This window comes from Toxorhynchites rutilus, chromosome 1 (assembly GCF_029784135.1).
Source record: "Toxorhynchites rutilus septentrionalis strain SRP chromosome 1, ASM2978413v1, whole genome shotgun sequence".
NCBI lineage: Eukaryota > Metazoa > Arthropoda > Insecta > Diptera > Culicidae > Toxorhynchites > Toxorhynchites rutilus.
The window spans coordinates 32346019-32360344 of record NC_073744.1 but is presented as its reverse complement, the minus strand read 5'-3'; the positions used below and the strand labels follow the sequence as shown (position 1 = coordinate 32360344).

The 14326-nt window shown below is 40.1% G+C and overlaps 1 protein-coding gene across 1 annotated transcript in view; it reads left to right on the top strand.

Annotated features, from left to right (window-relative positions):
* The window catches only part of LOC129770675 (uncharacterized), a 105304-nt gene extending 94232 nt beyond the window's left edge, over window positions 1-11072 (top strand). The window contains exons 5-8 of the mRNA XM_055773641.1: window positions 5394-5499; window positions 5562-7098; window positions 7159-7288; window positions 7895-11072. Coding sequence (XP_055629616.1) covers window positions 5394-5499; window positions 5562-7098; window positions 7159-7288; window positions 7895-10097 — 3976 coding nt within the window. The 3' untranslated portion in view covers window positions 10098-11072. The remainder of the gene's footprint in view (window positions 1-5393; window positions 5500-5561; window positions 7099-7158; window positions 7289-7894) is intronic.
* The last annotated feature ends 3254 nt before the right edge of the window (window positions 11073-14326 follow it).

Here is a 14326-nt window from a genome sequence, read left to right as displayed (position 1 = left end):
GGGTACTAAATAAAACATTTTGGCAGTAGTAGGGATTGTTAACCGGTTTTACCGTGTCATTTTCTATTACCGAATTACCGGTAATTTTACAATCATTAACCAGTAATTTCGGTAATTTTCATTTTACACCATAAATAATATTTGCCTTTATGCCGCATTGAAATAAGATTCGGGGATCAAAATAAGATCGAAAAATCACAACTGGCAGTGTTCCACCGATTCTACGACCTCCGAACTTCAGTTCAAAAATCGCTGCTCGATCTGAAAATAAAACACAAGATAAGTTTCACCGATCAAGAACTGACAGCGATAAAGGAATTGGTTGATGATCTCGAACCAGTTCTGGTCGCTGTTAAACTGCTATTGCGGGAAAAATGCACTCTTCATGAAGCTGACGTCAGAGAGCAATTTATGCTAGAACAGCTATCGGAGCAACCATCAGAAATTTTGAAGCAGCTGCTTGAAGCCCTGATTGACTCAACGTCTATAAACGGATTGATGAAAACCCTCGTACAGACGGATTAAAGACAAACACATGACAATAGTATTCGATGTTCTTCGTACTGTACGCGCAACAGAATTGTACTCTGAACGGGCGTTTTTATCTTCTGGAAACTTTGTTAACGAGATCCGATCTAGATTAGAAGAGAAAAATTTAACATTCTCTGTGTCCATAAGTATTACTTTACCCAACTTTATGTAAACTGATCATTATCAATAAAAGCCATTTCTTTTCGAGATAATGGTTTTATTTTAAAGTATTTTTTATCGGTAATGAAATTTAAAGTATTCTTTATTCGGTTATTGAAATTTTGCCACGGTAATGCAGTCCCTAGGCAGTAGTACCATATATTTGAGCCCTTATATGGTACACCATAGGATCTATGGTGAAAAGTGCACCTTTTCGTTTTTTTTTTCACGCTATTCTCAATAGCTTTGAGACAAAAATATGAAAAAAGTACTGAAAGTACATCTTACTAAGGTGTATCGATCTATTTTTTCAAACATTTTTTTCATGAAAAAATCAAATACTAAAAAAATTTTAATTCATTTTAATTTTAATTCTAAATCTTATTTTTCGATTATGAAATTCAGTACTACTCTAGTTTGTATTCAAATTTCTTTCTACGTCTATTTTAGGTATTTGTAATTTTTTTTAGAATTTTTAGAGTGTTTTTCGCGGTACTAGAAAAATTATATATATTTTCAGGCATTTCGAAATTTTGAAAAAAAAATATTACTTTGAGACCCACTTTTGCTCTAGTTTTTATTTAAATGCGTTCGTATGTGTTGTTTTTTCCACATGTAGCGAAAATTTTCCTTTAATTTTTAAGAGGATTGCGCGAAAAAAAAATTTTTGGACTTTGGGCATTTTTAATTTATTTTGAATTTAGAGACCCAGTACAGGGAAACTTCGATATAACGTACCCTCGTTATAACGTACCCTCGATATAACGTCACTCGTTATAACGTACATTTTACCTCGATATAACGTACACATTATCAAAGTCCAAAAACATATTTTTTTGAAGATCTTTTTCTGAATGAACGTTAAATTATCTGTATTTTGATACTAGAGCTTATATTGTAATTTTAACCAACTCTGAAATACAACTGTTTTGTGATTCCGGATTCTAAATGAATCGAGGCTTCAATCAACAGAACGATGGAAACATCATGAGAAAAGTTGGCTTCGTCTTCTTATTGATTTTATTCATCAACCTTACTCAAGCAGTAACACAATAAAGTAATATAAGCTACGTTTCAGAGTTCTTTATTATGCTTCGATAATTCTATACAAAGTACAAATTTGAAAGTAAAATGTACGTTATATCGAAGTTACCCTGTACCGCTTTAATATTTATTTAAATTTTGTTTCTCATATGTCTAAATTTTGTTGGTATATTTAGAGCATTGCGCTGTACAAAGATTTTTTTTCTCGTATCTTAAAATATATGAGAATTTCTTTACATTGGATTTAGATGGTTTACCAGTACATGATGGTTAGCAGTACGATAGAGCTCTGTGAGAAAAAATATATAAAAATAGTCCGTGTGGAAAGAACATTCGGATTAATGAAAAGAACACTTAATAAATCCAAATTAGTATTATTTTTTTAATTTTAATCTTACAATTGAAAATCACGAAGACAATAAAATAATCGATTTCACGGAAATAAGAATAATTATCAAGAAAAGAATTTTTGTGTCTCGCAATGCTCTTAAAAATTCAGTAAAAATTACGCTACATGTAGAAAAAAAGACACATACGAACGCATTTAAATAAAAATTAGAGCAGAAGTGGGTTTCAAAGTTATATTTCAAAGTTTTCAAAATTTCGAAATGCTATAAAATATATTTTTTTTGTACCGCGTATTTAAATATTTTTAATATTAGATTTTTTGATGAAAAATTGTTTGAAGATGTTTATTGATACTCCTTAGTAAGTTTTTTCTTATTTTTGTCTCAAAGCTATTAAGAATGGCGTGAAAAAAAAACGTAAAAGTACGTTTTCACTATAGATCCTGTATACCTATTCCTACCACTGCGGGTCAAGTGACCCTTTATAAATAATTAGTGAACAAAGACTCGATTTATTAATTTTTGTTGAGAAACGTGGCATAGCATATTTCTCCTGTACATTTCGACATTTTGGGATAACAATTAATAGCAAAATATTGAAATTACGATTTTTGACACGAAAAATAGCACTGTAGCTTGGAATGATTACTGTAAGCTCGCTTAGATAGTCAGCAATACAATTAATTATGATCATTCACTATTCATTCACAAATACAACAAAATATATAAAGCAACAGCAAATGATTTTGTATCACAACTACACATACAAATCTTTCTGATATCATAAAAATTTCAAATGACCCGTTGCGGTAGTTAGGGCAGATTACATATATTTCTTAGTAAAAAAAATTACAAGAGAAGAGTAAACACTGAAAAATTCATTGGATGTATGTTTTAGGAAAAGTAGTGTAGGCAAATGATGATATGACAATGTAATTTGCAAGAAAAATTTGAATAAAAGTTGGAAAAGGGTCATTTGACCCCTCGTGGTAGGTTTAGTGTTAAACCACATAGGGGTTCAATAAAACCGCCAAAATTTCTTATTTAATATCTTATACAATATTTACCGTACAGCTAGTGATTTGGTTTGGGGGCAATTTTTACTCCCTTACCCGGCCAGGCCCTTTCAAATTATTAAAAAATTGTACCGCAAATTATTAAAAAATTGTACCGCAAAACATAGATAGTTACTGAAAAAAACACATATAAAACACAGGTACATTTAAATGAAAATTTTGTTTTAATGGTTCTAAAAATTAAAAAAATTTCGAAACACCAGAAAATTACTTTAATTTTAAAAATTTTATTTTCTATATTTTTTAAAATTTGTCGTGGTACACCATAATAGACGTACTTCGACTGTTTTCTCGAATTTTCATTTCCAAGCCTATTGAGTATGGCGTGAAAAAAAAAAAACTACGTTTTTCGCTAAAGCTCGTATAGTGAACCATAAAAGGATTCAAAACAAGTACTCAATTTTTCTAATTTTATACCTTATACAACATTTTCCATAGCGTTGGTGATAAGATTTTGAGGCACTTTTCACAAACACATAAACACGATACAATTATAGATTTTAGGATAATAGCGAAATATTAGAAAATGAACAAAAGAGATTTTTTTTAATTATTAGATATTTTCGCGCCGCACAGTTCTCTAAATTTTCTGAAAACAAAAATCACAAATATCAAAAATCACATACGAACATATTTAAATAGAAATTGAACCAATACTAAGTCTCAAAATTCTAAAAAAAATATCATAAATTTATAAATATATATTTTTCTGTATCGCGCAACACTGTTAAAATTCTGAAAAAAATCACACATATCTAGAAAAGACGTATAAACACATTTAAATACGAATTAGAGTAATTGTGAATCTCTAAATCTTCCAAAAAAAAATTAATATTTCAAGAATTTTTTAGTACTTAAATTTTCCATGAAATTCTTTTTTAATAATATCTCTCGATACACCATAATAAGATGCACTTTCAGTATTTTTTCAAATTTTTATCTCGAAGCTAACGAGAATGGCATGAAAAACATTGAAAAGTACGTTTTTGACTATAGATCCTATGTTGAACCTCATAGGGGTTCAAAAAAAAAGTCAAAATTTCTTATTTAGTACCCTATACAATATTTGCCATAGAGCGGGTGATTTGGTTTGGGGGCACTTTTTACTTCCGTACCCGGCCAGGCCCTTTAAGTGGCTTTCGTTTTCGATCAATTTCAATGCTGTTGGGTTGGATAACATTCCCAAAATGTTTATAAAAATTGTTCTTCCTTTGGCTTTGCCCCTTCATAAACATTTATTTAATACAGGGTCTTTCAGATTAAACGCTCGCGCAAAAAAAATCGAATAGCACCTTATATTTTTTTTTTCGCTCCGTCGATGGTAACACTGCGTTCCCCACTTCGGAACGATAATATTCGGCTACTCGTTCAGTCTGATCGGATGGTTTTTAGTGTCAAGACGTACAATTTACAAGAACGTGTTTTTTTAGTGAAATCGTATTACCCGAGCAACCGAAGCCTTAGTGAAACTTTGTGCTCTCATGGTAGGAATTTCAACATTTCTCGTCGTCAATTACTTCCTCTGGGGGTACATGAAGGACCGTTGCTATGTTAATAAGCCACACAATTTGGAGGAACTTAAAGAAGAAATAACTCAGATTTTCAACAGCATCGACGTCGTAATGTTAGAGGTGTGCATGAAGAATTTTGTTCTCCGTTTAAAACGCGTTATCGAAAAAACTGAAAATGTCCTAAAATAAGCTTTATTTTCGTCGTTTTTTAAAAATAAAAATCGGTGCTTTTTTGTAGAAGTTATTAAAATTTGTTGCGTTAGCGTTTAATCTGGAAGAACCTTTACTATAATAAAAGACTCTACAAAGAATGTGATTCAAATGTAGATTTAGCTTACAGCTTATAATACTGGTAATTGTAGATTTTCGGACGATGTATGCAAGCTGTATGGAACTACGTCTGTTATGCGTACTAACAGTGATTTTTCGAAAGCGTTTTTTCAAAATTGCTCAAATGTTTTCGAACTAAAGATGTTTGTTCACATGTTGAGTATACGTATTACATTGGGTAGAATGCATAATAGCGAGAAAGTCGGTTTTGTTCATTTTGTCGTAAAGACATGGACAATGCAGGGAACAGTTTTTAGTATTTCGAAGGAAAAGTTCTTCAAAATTTGAGTGATGAATTTGCAATATTCTTCAAATTGTTTTTCAAATCCCTTTTCTGACATTTTTGTATGTTTCATTCTTGTTCACCAATCTTAAGTTTTCGTTTTCATTAACAGACATTCAGACCTACTTAATCAGCCAAAATGCGGCTACGAGGGAGGCGTAAATTCGACCCACGACCCGGATTTGCACCACGAGTCTGAATTTCAGCGTCTCTCGAGGGTAAGGTTGCTATCGAGTTTTTCCACCCATCATCAATTGACCATCACCGATTCCATCCACAGCATAAACGCGCCGCTGCCAAATCGTCCGCACCCATCCGGGGTCCGTACAACGCCAACAAACACTCCAGCTACGTCGAGCTGGTGATCGTGATCGACAACAAGATGTTCAAAAGTATGAAGGAGAACTTCAAAGTGGTCCAGCAGTATTGCAAGGACATCACGAACATCATCAACGCACTGTACGAGCCGCTCAACATCTTCATCGGGCTGGTGGGGGTGGTGATCTGGAACGAGGCGAACGAGATCGAACTGTCCAGTGATGGGGAGATCACACTGAAGAATTTCCTCCACTACCGGAAGAAGGTACTGATCAAGGACCACCCGAACGACAACGCGCAGCTCTTCACGAAGGAACACTTCGAGGGGGGCGTTGTGGGGAAGGCGCTAAAGGGTCCGATCTGTACGTACGAGTTCAGCGGCGGTGTCGAGATGTACCACAGTGAAATTATCGGGGTACAAGCGACGACGGTGGCGCACGAGATGGGACACAACTTTGGGATGGAGCACGACACGAAGGATTGCAAGTGTGCGGAGGATCGCTGCATAATGTCCGCTTCGAGTTCGTCGATTGCACCACGTCACTGGAGCAGCTGCAGTATAGATCAGCTGAACTTGGCCTTCCACCACGGTATGAATTACTGTTTAAAGAATAAACCGACACAGCTTTTCGACTCGCCGGTTTGCGGCAATGGGTTTGTGGAGCCGGGGGAGCAGTGCGACTGCGGGCTGCCCGATTTCTGCGACAATTCGTGCTGCAATCCGAAGACGTGCATGCTGCACTCGAATGCGTCGTGTGCGACGGGAGAGTGTTGCGATCTGAAGACGTGCAAGCCCAAAATTGGTGGCACCGTTTGTCGCGAGACCGAGGGCGAATGTGACCTGCCGGAGTATTGTTCCGGGGAGTCGGAATACTGCCCGAATGATGTGTTCAAACGAGATACGGAGGCTTGCGACGATGGGAAGGCGTTCTGCTATAAGGGTTCGTGTCGCTCGCAAAACGACCAATGCCGGCTGCTGTGGGGGCCAACGGGAAAATCGTCCGAGCAGTGTTACAAGAAGAATGAAGAGGGCACCCGGCATGGGAACTGTGGCTTCAATCGGGTGAAGAATGAGTACATTAAGTGTGATGATGGGGATGTGTATTGTGGGATGTTGCACTGCCGTCATCTGAACGAGCGGTTGGAGTTCGGGATGGAATCGGTTGCCATTCTATCGCACAGCTTTATGACCTACAACGGGAGTGTGATTCCGTGCCGGTCTGCGATCGTTGATTTGGGTTTGCAGAAGGTGGATCCCGGGTTGGCACCGGATGGTGCCAAATGTGGCGAGGGGAAGATGTGTCTCAATCAGGTTTGCATGGCCGTGGACAGCCTTCGGGCTCAGGGCAGCGGCATAGAGTGTCCGGAGAACTGCAACGGGAATGGAATTTGCAACAGCGAAGGGCACTGTCACTGCAACAAAGGATTCGCACCTCCGCTGTGCAACAGTCCCGGGAACGGAGGCTCGGAGGACAGTGGGCCGGCTTCGGATCCAAACGGTACTGGTTTTTGGCGTAGCTTCAGTTCCGACAGTCTAACGCATATATCTACATTTTTAGCTGGCAGCGGCTTCACTCGTTTCCTGTACATCTTCTTCTGTGGCGTCGTACCAACGTGTGTTATCTTCACCTTCATCGTTTACTATCTGCAGCAGGACCACGGACTGAAGAAACGCAAACCCCCGAGCGTGTACGTACACCGAACCAAACGTTCGATTTGCAATGTGTTCCAAATGCGCAGGACTCTCCCGGCTAGGCGGGATGCGGCCTCCGCACCTGGTTCCACTAAAAAGCATGTTCAAATCAGCGGCATGCAATTGGTTTCTAGTACTAATCCTGAGTTGCTAAATGCGAGCACCGAGCTGCATATTTAGACTCAAATCTAGTTTTTTTTTAACTATCCCTGTTTTAATTTTTTTGAGCCAGCGCTTCTTGTCAATTTAGTTTTAAGTATATGTTCCTCATTTTACAAGCATGTTTTTTTTCAAAAAAAAGCTCGTATGTATCATTGCTAATAATAATAATTTATTTCGTGACTACAAACTGTGGCTTTTCGTTAATTGTTCTGTACCTAATTTCATTCCATCCACTGTACCATACCAGAAAATCTAGTTTTAGTTCACTAATCCGACCATTTCTGTGTCCTTGTGTTTTAATCTAGTTGTGTTTTTCGTATTTCATTACATGGTGTGTAGTTTTTAGTCGCATGTCTACACTTTCTGGGTAGGTGTTTCTGGTTCCATGTGTCCATCCCTGCGTCCGGTCAGCCAATAACATGTATTATCTTCTTCTGCAGGTCAACGAGTAACACGAAGACCGATTCATCGCGCAGCACCGGCTCGACACACACGATGGTTCCATCATCGCCAAACTCTCCGGACGACATGAACTCCGCCCTGCTGCGGCCCTCGAGCGAGGCGGACTTCATCAGCAACAACAACATGTTTGGTAAATTCAAAGGCTTCACCCTTAAACCCCTACCCGAACCGGGCGCTAATCTCAAATCGCCCAACGTAGCCTTTGTCCATCCGGTGTCCAAATATAGCGAAGACCCCAATAGTACCGTTCCCAGTCGCCCGGCGCCCCCCGCACCAAAGCTTGCGCCACCCGTGCCTGCTCACACGGTCCAAATCGGTAATAGTACCTACAACAAACCCGCAGGTACCCACCAAATCAACGGGTACAAACTGGCCAACCACGAGCACCAGCTGGAGGGTGCACCGGCGCTTCCCCCTTTGAATCCTGGCTCGACTGCCCGTCCAATCATCTCCAGCCCCATCCTGGAATCTTCAACGTGCACCTCCCGGGAACTGGTCTCCCCGCTCAAGCAACCCAACTCCGGCCACACCAAGCTACCGATCCGACCCGCTCCGGTTCTCCCACCCCAGGTCGCCACCAATCCCTCCGGATCACAGGAAAACATCGTTCCCGAGATCCTCATCAACCCAACCAGCAAGGACAAGAAGCAGAAGGAGGGCAAACTGAACCGAATTACCTCCTATCTGAAGAAAGACGAGAAACCCTCGAAGCCGGAGGCTAAGAACATCAAAATCGTCGATAAGCAGAAACTTAAAAATATTGAAATTTCCGCCCCGATGCCACTCGCCGCGGATCTAGCGAAAAGCATGCCGAAACTGAACGCCGCCGAACCGATCAGCCCGAGTGCTGCGAGTGTCCAGCGGGCGAAGAGTATGCGTGATCCCGAGGGAAGCCTCAAGCGTTCCCCCGGAGATGGGCAAGCCTCTGTCGAATCTCCTCGAAAGCCCTCAACCCTGAAACGACCCCAAAGTATGGTAGGGTCGCGTCCAACTATACCCCCGCCACGACCACCGATTCCACCAGCGCCAGCCATCACTGGGATGAAAATCCCTGGCGTTCCGGGATACCAGAATCCACCTCCGCCCAAGACGGTGACCATAGTGATGCCCCGAAACGATTACGACGACTGCCAGGATGTGGAGGACTCCACGGCTAGGACCACGACCGGAATATCTGCTGTCCCTGGACACGATAACATCTACTCGGTTATCGATGAATCGCCCTCACCTCCCAGTATCCTGTCTCCGCAAACGACAGCCTCCTCCGGTAGTTCCGAAAGCATGGGGCTACTAGGGGAGATTGTGAATGAAATACAGAGCCGTGGCAGTGACTCGGTATATATTGCGTCCACGCTGAAGCGAGGTGAGGCGGCGCGAAACGCCGCAGCGGCACCGCGTGCTGAAGAAGAGGAAGACGAGGAGGGAGATGATGACCCAACGTACGTAAACACGTCGGAAATCACGGATAATGATGCCACAGAACTTGGAGTGGATACCGACGACGGAGAGGAAGAGCCGTACCCTCCGAATCTGAAATCCAGTGTTAGCACCACTTCCAGCGGATACCTGCGACCGTCCGCGATCAATGCACCGATCGCTCGGGTGGCACCCTCGAAGCCAGAAAGTGTTTCAACTAATTTAAGTAGTTTTAAGAACAGCGGTAATGTGCTGAGTTCACTTCCGTTCCAAGGCCCTGCTGAATCGGGCGTCAAACCTCCGCCAACGAAAAAGTCAACCGGCGGACCGACTGCTGTCACCGCGTACAAGCCTTACCACAGCACGGCGGCCAACACACGGTCCGGTTCCGTAGTAACAGCGACCAAGTCCAAAATCAGTCAGGACAAGCTGCTAGCCAACGGAGGTGCGGCGGCGGCAGAGAAACCCAGGTTCACACGCAATCCAACTCCGCCAAATCTGACCGCGAGTGGTCCGACAAAAAAACCTCTCAACAGTACCGTCCGGACGCGAAGTCCCTCGCCGAAAGGACGTGCCCAAAACGGTGGCCTGACAGCCAAAGCCACCAGTGTTCAAAAGCCCAAAACTCCCGCGAAACCGGAGAGTGTGGTGAAACCAAAGGTTGCCAACGCTAGCAGTAAAATTCTCACGGCAGCTGCCCGACCAGCGCCCGGAAAGCTTTCCAACGTGGCATCGCTGCAGCAGAAGTTCGAGGTGAAAAAATAATTAATAAAAAAAGCGCAAAACGCTACTTAGTGGACTCCGTACTAATAAAACCGCTGGTTTAGCTGTTCATATTATGTTAATATGACGACGACAGTTGCTTGTTTTGAAATTGCTACTTTTACTAAGGCTTCTTCGCTTGAGACGAGCCCAAAGCTTACCGTTGAAAATGGGTTTACAAAAGAGTAGATCATTTCGTTGTTTACATATTGTCTGGCTCCCCCCTTCAGTGGGTATATGAGCCAATTCAGAATCTACACACAAGCTGAGAACAATCAAAATTCCCGAAACCTTACATTATGTACACATTATGTACACACACAGTGTAAGTAAAGTAAATTGATCCATTGTTACAATCCGAATAGAACTAAGATTATATGAATCCTCATGCGAAATAAAACCACGAAACCGAGATTTTACACGTTATCCGTGATGTAATTTCGCGTGCGCGCTGGAATAATAGTTGGCTTGTTAGATAAACTCAATTTATTTTCTGATGTTCCATGAGTGTCCCTCTTAAAAATGTTGTCGTGGGCGACGGAAGGCGTACGAAGCGAGCGCCGCACGTGCGGAAGGATGTTTTCATATTAAATTTTTCCCAAATCGACTTGTAATCAGTGTAAATAGGAACCAAAGACAGGAGAATTTGAACGATTTTTGTAATGATGATTTGATTGAGAGTCAACTGTGTATAAAATAATTATTGAAATTTATATAATACTATTATTAGGATAAATTATAATTGACGCAAATTTTTGAGAAGAAAAAAAACAAGAATACAGATGATCAGTGTAGTCCCCCAAATCCTTGGCACGTATATTAGAGTTTTCTGTGAGACGTTCGCACGTTCGTTTTGATAGCGACAAGATGATTGTTGTACCTATAAAAAATGGAGGAATTACGTTTTCAATGCTTTTCTAGAGGGAAAATTCTTGTGGGGAAATTAGAGGAAAAAACGAATAAAAATTTTTAATACGATTCCGTTGGGAGCTTTGTAGTTGGGACGTTGACATGACCATTCTCGTAGAGATGTTCATACATTTACGGACTTCTTTAGAAAACATCATTCGAAAGCCTTAAACACGCTTCCTGCTAACTTAAACCTGTCTCATTTTTCGCGATGAGATGATGATTATTCCACTCCTCCTGTAGTTTTTTCAACCCTGGTTTAATACTCATACTGTTTGGCTACAACTTTCCCGTACAGCGCTCACTAGCAAAAAAGAAACGTTCCGGCGCAATCAGGAAGAACATTCCTTCGTCATCCTTCGCGGTAAACGAACCTCAATTTAGATGCGAATGAACTACAATGTTGAAAGCCTGTCTAATACAAACAAGGAAGGAAGGAACCTCAACTAGAACATGCGTGGGTTGGTACTTTCGTTGGAAAACGCAATTGTTGTTGTGAAAAAACTGTTGTTGCTGCTACAGTGATAAGCATAAGAAAGCCCACCTTGCATATGCAAGCTTTTCTCAATTTCTGGACTATTTCATCAAAAACTACACTAATCTTTCGCTAACTGGTCCTGGTTTGACTGGTCTGCTTTTTAACTGGGCGAACGCTAACTGGTCCTTGGACCAGTTAAAAAGCAGAATTCCGTAAACAATCGACGCCATATTCAAATGCTATGAGGGGCATCCGAATGTAATTTGAAATGATATGAAAATTGACATTATTTTCGCATGACAAGAACATTGATTAAATTACAGGAAAATAATTTCCTCAAATTATATGTCATACCTGTTGTCGCACTCAATGCGAAACTTCCATTGGAAACCTTTTGTTCACCCAATTTCATGATCAACGCGAATCAAACAGTACATTGAAGTTCCCCTTGATTTTATTTGACGTTTTACATGCCCTACCAGTTAAAACGCGAATGTCGATAACTGGTCTTCCCTTTTCGCCCAGTTAGCGAATGTCAACATGAAATATAAACGCGAAATTTGTTGTTCAGAATCATTGGCAGCAAATTTCCCAGCGGAAGATTGCAGAGAAATTCGGAATAAGTCGGGGAGCAGTCCGTAAAATTATGCTCAAGCACAAAGTTTACGGTTCGCTAGTTGACAGATCCGAAAGAGGCCGTCTTCGGAAGACCGATAGCCGGACGGACCAAAGAATCATCCGGAAAACGAAGAAATCTTCAAAATTATCAGTCAAAGTCATTCAGGACAACTTTTCGTTGGCGTTGGCATGAACTCGAAAGCAAATTCACAAGAAAAAAAATCAAAGGAGGGCTGTGTCCGAAACACGACCGTATAGTTGACGTAGGATTCCGTTAGGATTTCTGTTGATTTTGGATATATTTGAAGAATTACATCGTTAAACTTTTTGATAATGATTTGGTGGTCCTGAAAAAGGCCGTTTCGTTTGATTGTATTGTTTGTTCACTCCACCAGCGTTTACCGAGTGATGATAACAGAAGTATGGCAAACAGTCGTTGGATGGTGCGTATTAGATGAAAGATACCGAAGTGGAACGAGATATGATGAAAACCGCCCTCTGTGATTTTAGACGAAATGTCTTCTGTGTTATGTATGGATAAAATGAATAAAAAAAAAACTCACCAATGTAATATAAGATAATTACCAATACCCAACACAATTATCAATCAATAAAAACATGTTACTTTAATATAGAGAAAACATATTTGAAATGAAAAGGTAATTTTCTTTTATAATTTTTACTTCCTGAGTGTTTATTCAACCCAATGCAAATTTTAATTGGACTAACAACACCTAATACTATATGTAGAGCATATAGGAAATTACTTTTTCTAATATTTTAATCTCTTCACTTTTCCAATTTTATTCGTCGATAAACATTCCTTGGGTGAAAATGAACACAATAAAACAAACAGCTTAAACCAAATGACCCGTTCTCGAGCGGGAACACACCTTGGTTTTTATTTATGAAAATTTAAATAAATCATTTCATATATCAAGTCATTTTTAACACAACTCCTACTATATACAGTTCTACACTTACACTTGTGCTAAATTTTTCCCAATACACGATCGATCATTGATATGAAATTTCACGAAGCAACCAACATTTAATTTCCAAATTTCAATTTTATTTGCTAGAATTAATCGTATCACTCACCTTACTTGCAATATAAAAATTCCACCGAGTTGCATATATTTGCAATGTCAATTTCCCCCGGGCACCTTGGTTTTGATGTTTCTGTTAGGGAACACATTTCGGTGGGAACGAAAGCTCCCCCTACTTTCATGTATTTGCAATGTCGATTTCCCCTAGGCAGCTTAGTTTTGATGCCTCTGTTAGGGAACACCTTTTGGGTGGGAGCAAAAGCTCCTCCTACTTTGTTGTATTTGAAATACTGCTTTCCCCCAGGCAGCTTGGTTTTGATATATACAGTTAGTTAGTGGTTTCGATATATACAGTACAGTCTGTTAGGGACCCGCCGCATGTGTCGTCAATTTCGACCAATCATAAGTAGATATTTCCGTTAGAATAGGTGTTGAGATTTTTCAATTGTTCGATAGTTAGTTTCATGGACATATATTATTTTCTTCAATATAAAAAATGGTTATGGAGTGCCCAAATCAATTGACGCAAAAATTTTATCAATCCATCATGAAATTACTGAGCAATAGGCGTTTGAAATTGGACAATTTCCGCGATGTGTTCGATTTTCAATTTGCACCCCAATGTGTTCCCGAAAGACGTAATCCTACGTCAAAAAACTGAACGATACAGTTACGCTGCACTGATGAATTAGTCTTTTCACATCTTTTCATTGCAAATTCGATCGATTATCACCAAAATGAACATGGCTGGAACAAGGACAGCTATAAAGTAGCCGTGCAGTTAGCGGCAACGTTGAAACTATACCCATGCAAATCCAGGATGCCAAAAGAGATCTGGCAGAGGTTGGCCGAAAGCTGGACCGCAGCAAGAACGGCATCGTGTTGGATGTCCCGGATTGTTCTTGTTTCTCAATGATGTTTTTATCCTTGTCTTGTCCAGCAGAAAATATCGCTTCCTATTACTCTCTTTCAAAATGAACATGGATCACATGTCTCATATGAAACGATGCTGCTATTCACAAAAAAAAATCCTGGTTACTATTACAGCTATTATCAGCTATTACCGACCACTCAAAAGCTGTGGATAGAATGATGAACCTATAATCGTCATTGATCCACGGTTTCCGGCGATATGGATTGTATCCGTTAGATCCTGGTGCTGTTAATTACTCAGGTCT